Genomic DNA, 18,056 nt, shown 5'->3' with positions numbered 1-18,056 from the left:
AATATCCAGCATTCAAGGGGCATATCACACTGGCCATACTCAGATGTTTATCACTCGGCTTATTTATGAGATGTGCAAATTGCATATACCAGTGGTGGCGAACCTATGGCACGGGTGCCAGAGGCGGCACTCAGAGCGCTCTCTGTGGGCACGCGCACCATCGCCCTGGTCCTAGGCCTTCAGCTGGGTTTTATAAAACCTTTTCGCTTTAGGCCTCCGCCGGCATGTACAAAAAAAAAAAAAAAGGTTCAATCAATCAATTTCAACTTCTTGCGGAAAAAAAAAAGATCTTGCAAAGTTGGAATTGATTGATTGAACTTTTTAGTCCCACCCAGTCTGCTGTTACCACCGCAGCCATGCCCACCCAATGGGCCACACCCACCCAGCACCCGATGATGCATAAGTGGATTTTGGGTTGAAGTTTGGGCACTCAGTCTCTAAAAGGTTCGCCATCACTGGCATATACAGTTATTAGTGTAAATATGCATATACAGTTATTAGTGTAAAACAGCGTTTCTCAACGTTTGTGTGACGGCGACCCCCGTCACACGGACGCGGCGCGCATGTGCGGCGGCGCCCCCTAAGGGGGGGAAATGGCGGATCGCGTTGTTTGGCGACCCCCGTAAAATGGTCGTTCGACCCCAAATGGGGTCGCGACCCATAGGTTGAGAACCGCTGGTGTAAAAAGAAGCAGAATGACTATTTAGAAGTTTAAAGCTATCTCACTCAAAGTAATACACATTTTCATAGGTTCATGGAAATTTCATCCCATTGTTTATACTAATTATTACAGGCAGCCCTCAGGTTATGGCCATTCATTCAGTGACCATTTGAAATTATGGTGGCACTGAACAAAAGGATTTATGACAGTCCCTGAAGTTATGGCAGTTGCAGTGGCTACATGATCAAAATCTGGGCACTTGGTAGCCCATTTATGACATCATTTCAACTCCCTTCATCTATGGCCTTTTGGACCCCGCAGTTCATGTTCCCTGCAACCTTAGCTGATCTTTGCAGTCTTCTTGCTCCCGCTGCTGATCAAGCTTGTCTGGCCTGGCAGTTGCTGGCCACATGAGGTTCTCTTCCCGAGGTTGCACACAGTGGTTCCCTAGCAAGGCTTAAGGAAGATGATCTTAAGATGATCAGCAGTTGCCTTGCAAAGGGTCAGGCTGGGCATAACTCATCAGCAACAAGAGCAAGAAGATACTGCATGTCAACTGGAGTGGTGGAAAGCAGGATGGCAGGGGCTTCAGAATGCAGGGGGGCTAGGACAACTGCAGCTGGGACTGGGTTGGGGTGGCTGAAGTTTCCCGGGAAGCTGGGTGCCCTGTTGCTAGGGCTTCCTGGGACAGCTGCAGCATTATGACATACTGTTGGGGCTTTCTAGGACAACTGCAGCTTTGCACTGCATTACTGGGATTTCCTGGTATGGCTGTGGCTTCACACACATCACACTGCTGTGTCAGGCTGGGGCAGCAGTGTGCTGTGGTTCAGGGGCTTCTTGTAGCCCCAGAGCTGCGACACACCAAGAAGCCCCTGAACCGCATCATGACACGCAACATCAGAATAGCATGATCTTGGGGCTGCTTGGCATCCCCCAAGGCAGAATGCAGGGTGGCCAAAAGGACACAGATGGGGAAGGGGACAATTGCTGGGAATTGAAGGGGAGGCAGTCCTTTTTACCTTGGAAGAACTGAGGTATGAGAGTGGGAGGGATCAGGACTGGAAACGTTTGAATTGGGGTGGGTCCTCAGATAATAGCCAGTGGAATTCAAGTAGGAATGTTGGGATTGCTGTCACTGTGTAATATAATCATGTGAAATCATGCTTTACCATCGCATGACTTAGCAATGGAAATTCCACTTCCAATTATCATCGTAACTAGAGAAATTTACATGAGACTCTAGGTCAGGGGTGTCAAACTGCCAGCCCGCAGGCCAGACATGTCATCGGGAAACCGCACCCACCCCATTGCTGGCAATGGCGAAAAAGCTCCGATACGTTGCACGACATCACATGACATCGCGAGTTTGACAAGTCTGCCCTAGGAGTTAAGAATGTAATTTGGAGGTAAACTGAAACATTTATCCTTATTTAACAATCATGTGATTTATTAAGGTGACCAACTTTTTTACAATAAAAGGGAGGACACAAATAAATTGAAGAAAAAAATATCACAAATAAAAGAAACATTTTATTCATTGCAACAATACAGACAACTTGCATGTGCAAAGTTTGCCAGCCGGGTGTTTTGGCGCGCTCAGCAGCAATTCCTAATGGCTTTCAAAAGCCAATAGCGGGAGTAGCACAGCTCATGCAAAAGTTGAAAAAAAAAAAAAAATCAAAAAAAGGTGCCGGAATGCTGTTCTGAGCCTTCTATGAGAAAAAAAAGCCCTGCAGATTAGTCTTCAAATATCGAAAAGGAGGACATGTAGGAGGACACTTTTCAAGGGAAGACAGAACCTACAAAAGGAGGACTATTCTCCCTAAAGGAGGACGGTTGGTCACCTTAGATTTATCAAAGAACTGGTAAGACATTCTTCTCATGAAGTTAAAATATGAACTACTATATTGCTTCCTACTGATCAATGTATGAATGTGCATGATTCAGCAGCATTTCCCTCCAAGGGTTTTGGAGTATAATTTGAATAATTATTTGATTTTCCCATGACGGCAAATGATTGCAGGCAATCATGGGTTCATAGCAAACTGGACAATGGGAAAAGTATTTAAGAGGGAGCAGCACTATTCCTTGACAATTTTTCAAGAAATGTAACAGGATTATCAAACTATTCACATGTTCAAAAATCATTAGCTTATGAATAAAAGAATTGTCCGCAATGACATCAGAGTGACGAATTAATTGGATACTTAATATATGATTATTATATTCAGAAATAATACTGGAACAATAGAAGAGGCAACTAACTTAACATCTTATTTGGATGCTTAAGATGAATTTCAGTAAATAATTTTATCCTTATTTCTTGCTTCCACAATTACTTTCATCTCAATAAGCAAGACTATTCAGACCAATACAAATTTTATCTATGTAAAACACTAAAGCCTGCCTATTAACAGCACTGCAAAATCAGACATTCTCCTTCTCCCTTAAATTCTTAGTGATCTGCTGCATGTCTGCTTTAAATTTAGTAAACAATATTAAACACATATACCAATTTCATGAATTGCATAATAACTAAAAAAGTCTAATAAACTAAATTAATTCCACTGAAATATTTGATTAGGTAAGTATAGTACAAAATAGAACTATCAGTTTTATTTACAACTACCTTTGTAAAAAGTTACCATTTTACAATATACTACGGTAATAATGCTTGCTTCCTTAAGTTTATATTTAAGCAAAAAGCATAGAGATAGCGATACGTATTTGCTAGTCACCCAAAGAAAAATTACACCTTGGCTATCGCACACATATTCTTGCTGTTCAATTTGAGTTAAATTGTTTTCATTTGTCTGAAGGTGTTACTTATGCATCCAACAGGATTATATAATTTACATATTCCTATTATACATTTGCATACCATTTACATAAATCCTGATACATTTTTAAAGATGAGTATTTTTTGTGTAAGAACTAAAGTCTTTTGGACAGCGCAGAGATGGAGAATCAAAAAGCACAATAATATTTGGTCATGTAATTAGTACCTGTCAGGAACATCTTACATCTTAATCCACATATATCTCATATCATGGCCAGTTACAAAGACAGCTGCATGAACCCAAGAGGAAAAAAAATTATATAGCTACCCTAATGAACTCCTGTCAGATACAGCCTACATGCACCCCAAAATACAACGAATTTGGGTCTCTGCACACCCTTAAAAGTCATACAATTTCTCATATACACTCTTGTGCTTTGTTTATCCAGTAGGTGAGTTTTTCTTAGAATCTTTCCAAACACAGCAATTGACTTAACTGTCCTGAGTTACATATGAATAGAAATAGTTCAAATATTTGCCACACTGAGAAATAATTGGTACTATTTCTTGCTTGCTGATATTTTTATTCTGATGATTGAATATATGTAATAAACGTGATCATGGAGAGGATGCAATCATTTTCTTCTACTTAGAAGATCAATTTCATCAAAAACATTGCCTACAAATTTTGAAATTGGAAGAAAAAGATAAAGGCTATTCCTTTAAAAGACAATCTTTTGGGGTTAAACATAAAAAATGTAAAACTATGAGATATAATTTTCCTAATGCATTTTTGGCATCCTTAAAAATAGCCATATAAATTATTCAGGATTTACATCTCCCATTCTACTTTCAAAACACAAATAAAGCTTTGTATTTTTATTTGTAACTAGGATTTACATGATTCAAAAAGCATGCATTTTAAGTTGAGGAGAGTAAGTAAAAATTAACTGCTCCAAATTCAAAAGATAGCAGTTAGCTAAATTTGTACTATCCTGCTTTGTAAGAACAAGTTCATGTGAAACTACATGAATCTAATTATTATTCTAGTTTTGTGTTGGTCCAAAATCAGATTTTATTTCTGTATAAATATTTTACATTGAATAATCTACGCTAATAAAGTAACTGAATTATCTTGATTTAAAAATTGATTGGCTACATATATATTCCTAAATATTTATCTGAAACAGAATTTCCTAACATTTTGGATATCATGTGAATGCAGGTTAACGAACATTCTTTTTAATTAACCATTAAGCCTGATATACTTAACCATTAAGCCTTTATACTATGAATATAACCAAATACATATCAGCATCATTAATTTTTAAGAATTTAGCTATTCATATTTTCTCCACTTTCCAACAACATAATCATTATCACTCCTATACTGTATGCTTGAAACTGAAAACTATAACTGCCTTAAAGGATGCATTTTCATACTACTGACCATAAATTATATTAGTTTTCAAGCATCCTTTTCATGTAGCAAAGAATACTACTAAATACTCTCAACTTGCCTACAATACTATCAAAACGTGAACTATGGTAAATAATTGTATTTCAGGCAGCGTGCTAATTTTATATTTTAGGAATCTTCGGAATTCGTAGAAAGTCTGTTCAAAAATCAGTATTCTTCACCCTCTTATTGAGGAGTTCCGTCTCAGAAGTGACACAGATGCCACAATCCCCATATGTTTCAACAGTTAAACTACATTATCAGATCAAGCTATATATTTAAAGTTAAACTTGACAGTCTGCACTTCATTCATAGCAATGAAGCAGACAGGAACACAGACTAAATGCTTTTCGTTGTAATAGTCTGTAGATAGTGAATTTCTCTTTTAACATGCTTAGACAGATATTCAGTAATAACAACTTTGTTATTATTCCAACCTAAATACTGCAGCAAATAACTGAAACCTGATATTACAAAACACCATTTGTAATAATACAATAACGGTATTATTGTAGTAATTATAATACAAGCCCAAATTACTTTTTTCAAAATAAATCACAACCTTAAAAACAAAAATCAGTAGGCTAAAACATTGTAAGGGAAGTGGCACAAAATAGAGCAAAGTCAGTGGCAAAAACACCCTGGTTAAAAGCACGCCTACGCTGCATGGTTGACAAATATGGTCAACTGGTTTAAGTTGCAATCCATGCAATTATTTGAAAAAAAGTCTCATTTAGTGAAGCAAAGCTTACATGCGCAAGAATAAACTATAACTCTACATTTTTTTTTGCAATCTTTGTAGAAATGTTCTTCCAAGGAGCCATAGATTAGTCGGATCTGAATAAATGGCTCTAATAAAAGTGAACAGTATCTCATTTTCTGCATAAACATGCCAGATTCCACCCAGTCTTTCTAAAATAGGAACATCACAACTGTATAAGCAAGAAGAAATGATGGCTGGTAGAATTAAAAACAGTACAGTGACATCACTTTCCAGAACACTGAAACCTAGAAATATTTCCCACTGAAATCAGCTGCGCTCCCTTCCAAATTCAGTAAGCTAAAAGTGCAAACTTTTAATGATCTGATATCCTTTATAACAAATTTACACAAAAAACGTTGTACATCAAATAATATGAAAATAATGTACAGGTTTTTTTTTTTTAAAAAAAGCTATGTTCTTCATACCTAATTCTCAGATCCCAATCACACTCCCAACCTAACCAATACGAACGATGGCCTTGACCATTAACCTAAGGTATCTCTTCATATTTTTAAAACAAATTATTCAGAAATATATTGAAAAAACAGCTTTAACTAAAAAAAAAAAAGAGGCTGCCAGATCCGAATTATTCCGGCCCAATTTGTATTCCGCCTTTCACTTGCATCCAAGGGATGCAAAATCAGAAACCACCTCATCTAAAACATCTGACACGCCTCTCGCAGCAGGCACCGTCAGATTTAGGACGGAACCACTTTGCAAAGAGTTTTTTAATCGCAGGAAAAGGAAGGGGGGGGGATAAAAAAAGAAGCAAAGCTGCAGCGCATGCTCCCAGATAATTTCAGTTTTAATAAGGGCAAGGGACACGGAAAACTAAAAGGGGAGAGCTTCCCCCCCTCCCATCCTAGCATTTCCCTCCCACACAGTCCCAGGTGAGGAGGAGGATATCGCGGAGATGTTATTCTTTCCCCTCTGCCACGGGGTTTACCTCCTGAGGCGCGGACTGGCGGAGCAAAGCCTCCCCGCTGCCCCTTTCCTTCCCTCCTCCCGGGCGCCGCGACTCACCTGCTCTCTGCGCACCCGGCCTGCTCCTCCCCGCCGTCGCTTCCGCCGCCGCCGCCGCCCTGGGCGGAGAGGGGGGGAGAGGGCGAGGGGGGAGTCCGTCCTCCCGGGCCTAAAAGTCGAGCCACACAGAGAGGAAAAAAAGGAGCGCAACTCGCTCCGAGAGCGGAGACCATCCGACGACGGCCGCCCGCTACTCCTGTTCGCCGCACAGGCCAACCGGAGGGGCGGGGGGCAGGGAGAAGAGCCGGCCCAAACTGCGGCGCCGGCGCCTGCGCGACCGACCCTCTCCCTCTTCTACGTCCGGTCCATGGCAAAGCGCCGGAAGCTGCGGCGGAGGCTTCTGACGTACCATGTCAATCAATAAAGGAGAATATTTGTAGCTTCAGGGTTCACGTGAAGTGCATTTGGCGCTCTCCGACCTGGTTTGTTTTCGTGGAGATGTTTCAATATCCAAACTAGTTAGCATCGTTATGATTAACATTGATGATGTTACCTAGTTTGGGTAATGAAACGTCTGCAAGAAAACAAACCAGCTCAGAAAGCGTCAAGAAACCCCTCAGTACAATGTCAAACGTAGAGGCATTTGAAAGTACGCCATGGCGGTGTTTCTGGCCTAACAGTTGGCCGAATTTCATCTCCTAATTTTCTTTAATACTAAAAAGTCGCCCGGAGGACTCTCGCCATAAAGGTGATCCAGACCGTGTCACATTTTCGGTCGCGGCCATCGAAAGTCGTAGCCAGGCCTGAATCTTTTGTCTACTTTGTGGAATATAGAAAGCCCTTCATGCTTCTCCGTGCATTAACCACAGCAAGAGAAAAGAGCTCTACGTGGCGGAACTGACCCACAAATGATAACATTCTTGCATTTTCCTTTATTCTCCCTTCGGATGTTGAAGCAATGGGCATTCTTCACGATTCTTCTCTATGGGCGCCAAAAGGGATGCCGCTCTAGCTCTCTATCTCAATGGTTAAAAGCTCTGCATGGTTTGATTTAGAAACTCCGGAGCGAAAAAAAAAAATCACGCTCATTGTCGGAAAAGACGCGCTTTTGCAAACTACACACGGAGCACGCGAGCCCCCTGGAGTTCGCGAGGCTTTTGCACACCTGGGCAATCCCTTCTTTCCCCGCCAAAAGTGCTGGGCCCTGCAGCAGGGGCGGAGCAGCTGCCGAACACGGGAGGACTACATTACCCAGCCTGCATTGTGCTCGCATTCACGTGACCCTCCCGGCTCCTTGTTGGATCCTTACTAGCCAGATGGAAAATGGCAGGACTGAGCCCCGGGGATCGCTGGGCCGAAGGTACCGGTAACGCTCCGCGCCAATGGCGCGGCCAAAGCCGGGGGAAACAGCCGGATCGGGAACTTAAATCTTAATTAGAAGAGGGTTGGTGATCCAAGAGGTCAGGTTATCAGAGAAGAGAGCCTTGTGATACATCAAAAACTGACCGACCTGCTATGGCTCCGGCTTTCAATCAGAGGGATAGGGGGACACTTTTCAAACGAGAAATGCAAGTGGGGAAAATGGAATTGATAATGCTTTAGGAAGGCAGTGCTTCTCTTGATAGATAAGTTGTATAAAAAATATTGAATTTGCAAAGTTTGTGAGTTTGCGCAAAAACTATAAATGTCTTCCTCTTGTCTGCGTGGTCTTTGCAATTTTTCTTACTTCAGATATAGGTGTGGGTGTGTTTATTTACCAGTGAACGGTAAATAAACCGTTTATTTACAATCGTTCACGCATGTGGATTGCGTCAGTTTTGTGCTACTATTTAAAGATAAATCGCCCTTGAAGTGCATTTTTCTTGCAGCAAATAAACATAGCTGCATGTTGATAGGTATGTGTCAGATGGTGGAAGATTAGAGAGGAGCAAGATAATGCAGCTAGGTTAAAAACGGGAAGTGTTGCTTGGATGAGATTTGAGAATGGAAGTTACCTTTAGTTCTGGGGAACCAAGGAAAGATTGTAAAGTGCAGAAGTTTTGAACTTTGGGGGGATTTTACCTACTGTGAATTTGGGCCAAGGGCATATACTCAAGGAGTTGCAGTTCATGCAACTACATAAAACTTTAAGGAAAACTTTCATATAATATAGTATACTGGCTGAACATACAGGGTGACTAGAAATAGAGCATAAAAATAAGATTGTATGCATTTTTAAATCCACATTACTAATTAAAATCTTTGGTTGACATGCATTGCTGTTGGACCATATATTAGAAATGAACTGAAATTTACTTTGAGTTGCCCTTCTGTATCATAGGAAGGACTTAGGTTTCCAACAAAATTCACACACTGACAGACGTATGTGAACTCGTTCCAAAGAGTGATGGTTCCTTGGGAACTGCTGAATTGCCATCCTTTCATATTATTTTTTCAAAATGTATTTTTTAAAATATTCTTCATAGTAAGCTTTCTTGAAAAAAGAAAAAAAATATTGCAAATTTTTAGAATTTAAGCAAAAGAAGATGTGGAGAGATGGGTGTATCATGATTTTAAGGGACTTTCAGTTTTCTTATCCATGTTTGTATGTTGTAAGTTAACCGCTCACAATAAAATAGAAAATATATATCGCTGTGCAGGGATATTTTGAAGTATGTCATTTGTGATCCACTTTGGTAAATATACATACATAGGAAGGCTGTCATTGTTTCAGCATTAATTGATGAGCTGAGAAGAAATCCACGTCCATCGGAGGAACTAAGAAACAATTTTGATTGCTGTGGCTGTAGTGACTGTATGAGAATGAAAAAGGAACGTATGTGTGACAATGGAAGAAGCCAGTCAACATTTGGGGAAGGCAGTATGACCTACACCAAAGAACAGTTACTTGGAGTTCAAAGGTAAATAGGAACTTGCCTAACTAGAATATAGGCCTTGTTAGGCCTGCAGCCTGTTTTTAATTAATACATTTATAAAACTAATCTCTATATTCCCCAATTTGGTGCCCACCAAACAGCTTGAGCTGTGTATCTTATTGTCTAGGAATTGTTTAATTAAATAAATCTAGGAATTATGAAAATTGTGGAGCAAGATATTTGGAGAGCTTCTGGTTTGGGAAGTTCTATTCACTCTGAGCATGTTAGCTTGTATACACAAAATTTCAGTTAAACCAATGCCATTGCATTATTGACTCCAGATAATGGCTTAACAAATAAATTAAACTCTCTGTTTCATCTGGAATGGAGCCATCCGTATCTTATATATTGTACAGCAGTTATGCCAGTTTTGAATAACATGGGATAGCATACAATACTAAGATGATCCCACATATTCTCAGAAGAATAGTAGTTACCCAGTTCTGAACATGAGATTACAATTGGCTTATTGTGTTGCTTGACTACAGAAATAGATCTTGGTTAGCAAAAATTGCTAGATGATCCAGAAAGCATAAGACAAAGAGTTCTCACCAAGAGGCCTCTGTAGATCAATTATGAAAGCAGTGTTGTGACCCAATCTCCGCCTCTTACATCTGTGACAATGCATGTCAAAAAGCACTGGAACTGGCATCACAAAAATGCAATACAGGTTTTGTCTTGTGAAACCCCACCTCCCTTCTCTCTCTGGGTGCTCACATTTTAAATGCTCAAAGTTTAACTTTAACTTGGACTGCACTTGATGCCCACGAGCAGCTGAAAACCTTTCTATCAGTGAAGCAGACCTGCAATGTGTAACAAAATTAGAACTAGGTTAGAAGGTATGTTTCAGTATTAATAAGAATCCGTAAGCTGTATTTGGGGAAAAGTTAAAAAAATTAAAGAATTGTGCTTATTTTGTAGAATAAAGGAGAGTAAGAATTACTATGAAATTCTAGGCGTAGGAAGAGATGCAAAAGATGAAGAACTAAAGAAAGCTTACCGAAAACTTGCCCTTAAATTTCATCCTGACAAGAATTGTGCTCCAGGAGCAACGGATGCATTCAAAGGTAGGTGAAACAGTTTGAATGGGACCACAGCAAACTTTGAAGATCTTAACAATGCTGTGTTGGCTAACAGGAAGAGATTTTTAGAATATGTTCCTACACACAGTTGTAGTATTGCATAATTCTAAGTGAAACACTAAGAAAGATTCTAACATGGCTAATTCTTAGGAAATAGTTGTCACTTGCATATTCCTCACATTCACTTCTTTGTAAGTATTTGACATCAGTGATTGATGTAACTTGTCAGGTTAGTCTGAATTATAATCTAGATCATATGATTTGAAATTCCATATTGTGTTGCCATTGGATACAAAAGGTGACTGTGATGGCAAGCCATGCGTAATTAAGAGAACAGTAAGGCGAGCACTGTATTGGGATCTCATTGCAAGGAAAATGTGTATTAAGTACAATAATAGTTACTACCAGGAAGGATGTGAAATGAATGCAATCTGTCCCATTTGAAAGTTATTCCTGTATGGGAGATGATATACTATATATTTTAATGCAATTGGCTTGTAAAGCCTCTGGTTTATTCCCAGTTGTGTTTGTTCAGTATTGTGCTGAAAACCAATTTTCCTTCAGAAAGAGTTAATTTCTTATTTTCTAATATCTGACTGGAAATAATACTTGGATATTAATATCAGTAGGCCTTGCCTATAGAGGAGTTCATGTCATGCTAGGATACAACCTTCATGAGAACTAGAGAGGGTCATATCTAAGACACTTTCTCAAATTACATTTTTGCCCAAGACTCAGATTTCTTTTATCTAATCACTGAGTTGGTTATATTCCTCCTCTTCTTCCAGGTTATTTCTTCTACCATTACAGTTTCCCAATATTCAAATAATAGAATACACATATTAGACATTTCTGCTGGATATGGAACAAAAAAGATGTTTGGTTGGAATTACTTCTATAGTGTGGTTATGTATTTCATCAGACTTTGTTTCTTTTTTCCTTAGTTTTCTTTATTTTGTCTTCCACTCTATAGCAATTGGCACAGCTTTTGCAGTTTTGAGCAACCCTGAAAAGAGATCACAGTATGATCAGTTTGGAGATAAGGAAGATACTTTTTATACCAATGTGCCCAACTGCTATAACTATTACAGAGAATTTGAAGCGGATATAACACCGGAAGAAATATTTAATATGTTTTTCGGAGGGAATTTCCCAACAGGTATCTTTTTTTTTTTTAAGCTGTGCTTTAAGGTGCAACGAAAGCTGCTGTTCAGACATCTGCAAAAGCCCTTGCTTCGTGTGGCCTTTAATTGCTAATGAAGCTCCAGATATGGTTTTGATGACTATCTAAAGTTTCAAAAGAACTTCAGAAACTAGTTAGCTACATTTTCTTAAAAAGTGCTGCATATATGGCCACTCAATAAGATATGCTATTTCCACTAGACCATTCATCAAATAACTTTTCTCAATTGGCAATAGGCTGTTCCTATTCTTAATAGTGGGTTTACAGTTAAAATTCTCATTTTTCCCAACTGGTATTAAAGAAATGTGGAATGTAATCAATACATTTGCAGGCATATATTTGTTTGTTTGTTAAATTTCTATGGCGCCCATCTTAGTCAATTAGTCTGGATGGCTTACATATGTTTGAGAAGGCTGTTCTGTTTTATATGAATGCTATTAAACAGACTCATACTGCATCTCTGAGAAATCTAGTTAATTTGTAACAAAATCAAACAGTGTAGGAGACCTGTAAAACAATATGGCATTATGCAGATGCTGTTATATCAGTTGTGATAATCTCAACCCTTTGTGATATCACCAGAAACAGCAAAAATCATGCAATTCTACAGTAGCACTGTATTCCTTTTTTTGCTTAGTAAGGCAAGTACTACAGATGCATGTTTAATCCCAAATTCCACATATAGAATTCTGCTCATTAGATGTTCCCACTACTAAAACATGTAGCCCCTTGAAAATCCACTCAGGGCAATGAGAACAGCAGAGGAAGTGTCTTCTTTTTAATGAACTGAAAGAGCTCCTGCATTTATTAAAACAAGCCAAGTTTGAAATTAGCTTTTTAAAAACGAATTGAAATCTTAGTTTCTTATGGCACAAGCAAAACATTGTACGGGATAAAAACTGTAGCTTCATTCTACTGCTATCTCAACAGGAAATATACATATGTTTTCCAATTCTTCAATGGACCCTCCATGTTATCCACAGCGGAACAGACATGAGAGGACATGGACCCAGGATGAAGAGGAGGAAGAAATTAGACCACAGGTAGATGGAGAAGGGAAGAAGTCTCACCATCAGTCAATTGCAAAAGGCAGCTTTACTTGGAACAGTTTGCATCCTGCAATGATATATTTAATATTATTAAATAACAATATCTGTCAACGCTGCTAACATTGGATGTATCCCAGATTTTTGGGAATGACTCCACAGTTGGACAAAAATGCCAAATCTAATCTAAACATCTGGCTGACTATACAACCAGCCACAATAAAACTTGTACACTGTCCAACTCTTAATTACTCTGTAGATACTATTTCATTTCATCTATTTATCATTGTCAAAAACCTAGAAATCAAGACTGACCCCAGCAAATTAACTTGCATCCATAAATAAAACAAGCCTTCCAAAATAAGAAACTATGAGAGATTTTGGCATAAGATTTAATATTAATTTTTATATTACATTTTTGCCAATACTTACTTTTGTTCTAAATTAAAATATAACTCCCTATCTGGGATGATTGAATTACCATTGTGGTTTCCATTTTTGCCATATATTTTTTATTTGCTGTACTAACTCTAGTGTTTTCATTTTCAGAATACATACTCAGCATTTATCCACTTACTACCAGTCTTTATTATAATAGCTGTATCAATAGTAACTCAGCTGATGGCTACTAATCCACCCTACAGCCTCTTCTTTAAATCGTAAGTCTAGATCAGTTTCTTTGTGTTGTTGGGAGAATAGAGGTTACTTTTTGACACTAACTTTCCAACACCAGGTTTAATCGGTGCTCAAAGAGGCCTCTACTTTGTTACATATAGTTAATTTGAAAAGCTTTTTATCTTGGAAAAGACATACCCATAGCTATACATTCCAAGCTGAAAACTTTTTTGAAGATAGAACTTAACTTCCTACAAATTATTTGAAGGATGGGACATTAAACCTATAAACTACTTTGACTTATTGCTCTATAGAAAGCAATATTGTTTTCATTAAAAATGTGAGCATTTTTAATTATCTGAATATATTGCCTTCGTAGAAATCCATTTTCATATTAAACATTTTGATGCCAAAGAATGGATAGGAAATAATTAAACCGTCTCCTGTGGGTTTTCTACCTGCTAATTTTAAATAAAAACTAATTGGGAAAAAATGCCAGTCTTACTTTATAAATAGCCACTTTAAGTAGAATGCTAAAAAAAGAGTGTAAAAGCAAGATTATATGCCATTGCCATATTTTGGCAACCTAGAAATTTTGGGAGTTGTAATCTTGATATATTACAAGGACCCCGGTTTGTGGAAGGTTGCTTTATTGCATGTGAAATATGGTTAGTTATTATAGGCTACATTTAAAGCAGATAAAAAAGCACTAAATAGAGGCTGGAATTCAAATATTTACTGTTTTATAATATTAACATATTTAAATGGTACAGGTCCAGAAAACCCGTAGAGATGCTTCCTTCCATGTGGTCCTGCAGTCTTCCTTCCCTGTATAGATAGCTGTTTTAAGGATTATTTTTCTTTCTGGCTATTTAACACTTGATGTATCTATCATTCCTGATCACTTTACAGGACACAGCTGTTTTAAAATAAACCAGAAAGAGGTGTTTTATAGCTGGCACTACTTGGAAGGCAGGATATTGGGCCTGGTCATAATCAGCCACCTTTTGCTTCTACTAGGACATGTCAATGATTCCCTTGATTGCTTTCAGAGAGCAGAAAATGTTAAACAGAAATATTAATTGGAAGAAAGTGTTATTTCTGGTTTGCAAAGAAGACATTAATCTATTTCCTTCTTATTCCATACCACAGGTCTCTAGGGCACACTGTTATTAGAGAAACACAAAATCTGCAGGTGCCTTATTATGTGGATAACCACTTTGAAAATAATTATCATGGAGAAGAACTTGAAGAACTTGAGAAACATATTGAGAAAGATTATATTGATTATGTCCAAACTAGTTGTAGGAAAGAAAAACAACAAAGTAAGTTTTTGTTCTTTCCCAAGCATCCTGCATTGTTTCCAAATTTAGGTTAAAAAAAACTAACCAAGAATCAGATATAACAAGCTCAGCTGCCAAGAAAACTATTGTTTAGAAGTGATGTGTAACAAAAATACAGATAGTTCACCCTGCTGCTACCTACTGACAACATGAAATCTTATGCATTTAATGTTAAGGATTTGTCTAAATATAGTTGTTTATGGTTCTGATACCTCAGCTGTACCAAAAGATTTCGCTAATCACTCGGTTTTACAGCACTCATGGCTGCTATTCTGCCAGTTGAATCTAAGAATTATATTCATGCCTAACTTTCTGTGTGTAAGTAGCTTTTCATTTTGACCAAGCCAACTTTGAAATTAATATAAAATGTTAAATATTATTATTTTTCTTCCAAAGCATCACTGAAATATATATTTCATCTTTCAGAATCAGAGTTATCTAATTTGGCCAAGCTATACCGAGATGAGCGACTGAAACAGAAAGCTGAATCCATAAAACTTGAGAACTGTGAAAAGCTCTCCAACCTTATAGAGATTCAAAGGAGTCGCCAGTTGGCAGAGGCATGAGAGAACAACGCTGTCTGTTCTGTTGGCAGAAATTTCCATTAGACTCTCTTTTATGATGAAGAGGAAAGGCATAGAGAGAAAAAAGCATCCCACACGAACCACACACAGAATCATTATATTCATGGAAACTGTATATGGACTGAGACAGAAGCAGCACTTGCTGTAGTGTACACAGTACATTTCGTTTCAGGGTCCAGTAGTTTTTCAGTGTTCGTGATTCTTCGTTTATCTTCATTTTGTTACATTCTTCATGTGATACTTTGCCACTGTTTAAGTGCCAAGTAGGTGCTTTGCAGGATCATAGCCATCATGCTTAACTGAGCCTATGGTTTCTCAACTTTTACCTTGCAAGACATCATAGAAGAGAAAAAGATGGTGTTTCATTTATGTATGTATACACGCACAGTGCGAATAGATATATATGCTGTACAAAACGTGCAGTTCAGTTTCAAGAGAACTTTACAGACCAGTGTCTTAAGGATATACTGACGTCGCAATACATAAAGCACTTGGAAAACCTAAAGTGCTGCATGGAGATTCATTATCTAAAAACAATATGAAAAAATGGGGACAGAAGACAAAGCAGGAACTGGAGCAATAATACTTTATTTGGCCAATGGATGAAGATGGATTGGTATTCCTGTTGCCAGATGAGATTGTACACAAAGAAAGAAAACAGTCTTAGGTCTCTAGAGCATGATATAATGTACTCTGAGAAGCCAAATCAGGTGGCCTCACGGATGTCAGAATGTGAGTTAGGTTCCAAACTTTGGCCTTGAGGAAAGTTCTAGGCAGACAAATGGAATTTATTTCCATGTAAGTAATACAGCATTGTGACCTAAGTTACATTTCTGTAAGCCTAAACTTTGCTATCAGAGCAACTTAGTCTGGTTCTTTCCAGGTGTGTTGAGATTGAACACATCATTTGTTTCCCAAGCTCTGAATGTGTGTGGAGGTGCCATCTAAGGAATATGTTATCATAGTATGGTGCTGGCATTGTGTGTGCTGAATGTTTTGTTTGGAAGGGCCTGCTAAGATCCAATACACAAATTTTGGTCAATTTGTTTGTAAAGGCCTTTTCACTGAACAACATAAGCAAAATGGTTGTAGCTCCAGCTACTTTCAAATGAGGGTTGCAGCTGAAGCTTTATGTTCCTTCAATTAATATTGCTTGATTACAAAGTCGAGAGATAAAATCCATACTTTTTGTAGGGTCTGTTGGCAGGAAACATTTGGCATAACTTTATTCTACAAATATTAATGGGTAGCCTTTTCCATTGGGCTATGATAGAACAGCAGCTACAGTGTTTGCTTCTTGTTCCTTTGTAAAACTTCTGAATACAGGGTCGTAAATAATTCCCAACCAAAAGAAAATGTATAATAATCCTGTGAAATGATAGCTTTGAAAAATAGCATTATATCAGGCAATCATGAGATTAAAGATTTTAATCATTAGATGAAAGGAGATAAATGTGGCCTAATCCTGTGCTACATTGTAACATGATGAATAATCATAATTACTAGGTATGCTTAAAGAATTTGCTCTATCACTTTAAAATCCATTGTTTATCTTTACTGTTCCTCTCACAATTCACTTGACCCCACACATCCCAGTGTTGCATCCTTGCTGAAAGGTGCAGGCTTATACATAGAAATATTCTTAAGACGCCTTTCAGGACTAAATAGTTCTCATAGATGATATCTGATATTAAAATTTATTTTGAAAGACTTCAACTGTGTTTTACAAACATTTATATTGCAAATTGCAGGAAAACCAAACTTCTGGATTTTGATAGCCAAAATTAACTCTGTATTTTGTCATCAGCCCATTTGACAATATGTCAATCTATAGCAGATTTTTGCATAAACTGGTTCAGCCTTTGTGAAAGTTTCTTTTTAAATGTTCCTCAGATATGCATGAGTTCTGAAAAAATTCTCATTTATTTTCACCTCAATTTGTTTATTATTTAAATGTTTTAAGTTATTGGTGATATTTATTTCTCTGAATGTACATATATATTGGCAAAATGGTGATTACATGATAGCATTGAATCATTACTGTATAGTTCACTTTTTTCAGAAAATATTTAGATGTGTAACATTCCAGAGGATTAATAAATAAGATGCTTTCCTTATGTAAAGAAAAACACTTTGTCAGAGCAATTTGTGAGTTTGAAGTAAACAGTTCTCCATTAATTTGACCACACTCTTCAATAATTTCAGTGCATCTTGCTGTTGAAGATTTCACCCTTGGATTGAGAAACAAAATTTTGTGTGTTTGTGGTGTGTGTGTTTTATACACAAATCATTAAATGTAATGCTTTAAAAAGAAACCTAGTGGCTGTATTGTATGAAAATTTTAAAAAAATGAAATAAAAAATATGAATATAAAAACTCCCAGATTTGTTGCATTTTCAAGTAGGGGGGCTGGATTACTGCAATCAAATCCTTACAAATGCTGATTTGTGAATGATAAAACAGAGACACGGTGAAATCCAGAAAAAATATCAAAATCATTGGCTATCTCTAACAGGGCAAAACAGCGCCATCAAGCGGATACTATTAGAAGCCAAAGTAAAGCGTTTATTCTGAATCTAAAAGATAATTCTGTTTGCCACAAACTAGGCAACTGCACTTTCTCAAAAGCAACGTGGCTAGTTTACGGTTGCGTTTCAGTG

The 18,056-nt window shown here is 37.8% G+C and overlaps 2 protein-coding genes across 11 annotated transcripts in view; one reads left to right on the top strand and one right to left on the bottom strand.

The window, feature by feature from the left end:
* Positions 1 to 6,987, bottom strand: part of ZC3H13 (zinc finger CCCH-type containing 13) — a 52,959-nt gene extending 45,972 nt beyond the window's left edge. For 3 of the 6 annotated variants that reach the window (XM_039367001.1, XM_039367006.1, XM_039367005.1), the window contains exon 1: positions 6,689 to 6,828. Coding sequence is in view for 1 of the 6 variants with exons in the window: in XM_039367004.1 (XP_039222938.1) it covers positions 6,689 to 6,861 (173 nt within the window). In the remaining 5 variants the exon portion in view is untranslated. Of the gene's footprint in view, positions 1 to 6,688 lie in introns of all 6 variants that reach the window. The other 3 variants (XM_039367004.1, XM_039367002.1, XM_039367008.1) reach the window with 3 other exon arrangements.
* Positions 6,988 to 7,854: 867 nt separating this feature from the next.
* DNAJC18 (DnaJ heat shock protein family (Hsp40) member C18) lies at positions 7,855 to 17,758 on the top strand. 5 transcript variants are annotated; one of them, XM_039367013.1, is made up of 8 exons: positions 7,855 to 7,988; positions 9,342 to 9,528; positions 10,465 to 10,610; positions 11,599 to 11,784; positions 12,739 to 12,851; positions 13,404 to 13,513; positions 14,622 to 14,794; positions 15,239 to 17,758. In XM_039367013.1, exons 1-8 carry the CDS (start codon positions 7,952 to 7,954, stop codon positions 15,376 to 15,378), a joined length of 1,092 nt encoding a protein of 363 aa, XP_039222947.1. In that variant the 5' UTR covers positions 7,855 to 7,951; the 3' UTR covers positions 15,379 to 17,758. The 5 variants fall into 5 exon arrangements, with proteins under 5 accessions (XP_039222947.1, XP_039222945.1, XP_039222950.1 ...); XM_039367011.1 differs by having other exon boundaries at positions 7,949 to 7,994; XM_039367016.1 differs by having other exon boundaries at positions 7,960 to 7,988; positions 9,322 to 9,528.
* Positions 17,759 to 18,056: the final 298 nt, after the last annotated feature.

The sequence above is a fragment of the Crotalus tigris genome, unplaced genomic scaffold (assembly GCF_016545835.1).
Source record: "Crotalus tigris isolate CLP2741 ecotype Arizona unplaced genomic scaffold, ASM1654583v1 scf7180000020523.1239640, whole genome shotgun sequence".
NCBI lineage: Eukaryota > Metazoa > Chordata > Lepidosauria > Squamata > Viperidae > Crotalus > Crotalus tigris.
Note: the sequence above shows the minus strand (reverse complement) of the source record. Positions and strands in the feature narration are given on the sequence as shown.

Bases quoted from the DNA above. Each gene is read 5' to 3' on its own strand.
- DNAJC18 (XM_039367011.1), top strand. From the start codon at position 7,952: ATGGCAGGACTGAGCCCCGGGGATCGCTGGGCCGAAGGTACCG. The intron at 7,995-9,341 runs GTAACGCTCCGC...TCATTGTTTCAG, and splicing joins TCGCTGGGCCGAAGGTACCG to CATTAATTGATGAGCTGAGA. The intron at 11,785-12,738 runs GTATCTTTTTTT...CTATCTCAACAG, and splicing joins CGGAGGGAATTTCCCAACAG to GAAATATACATATGTTTTCC.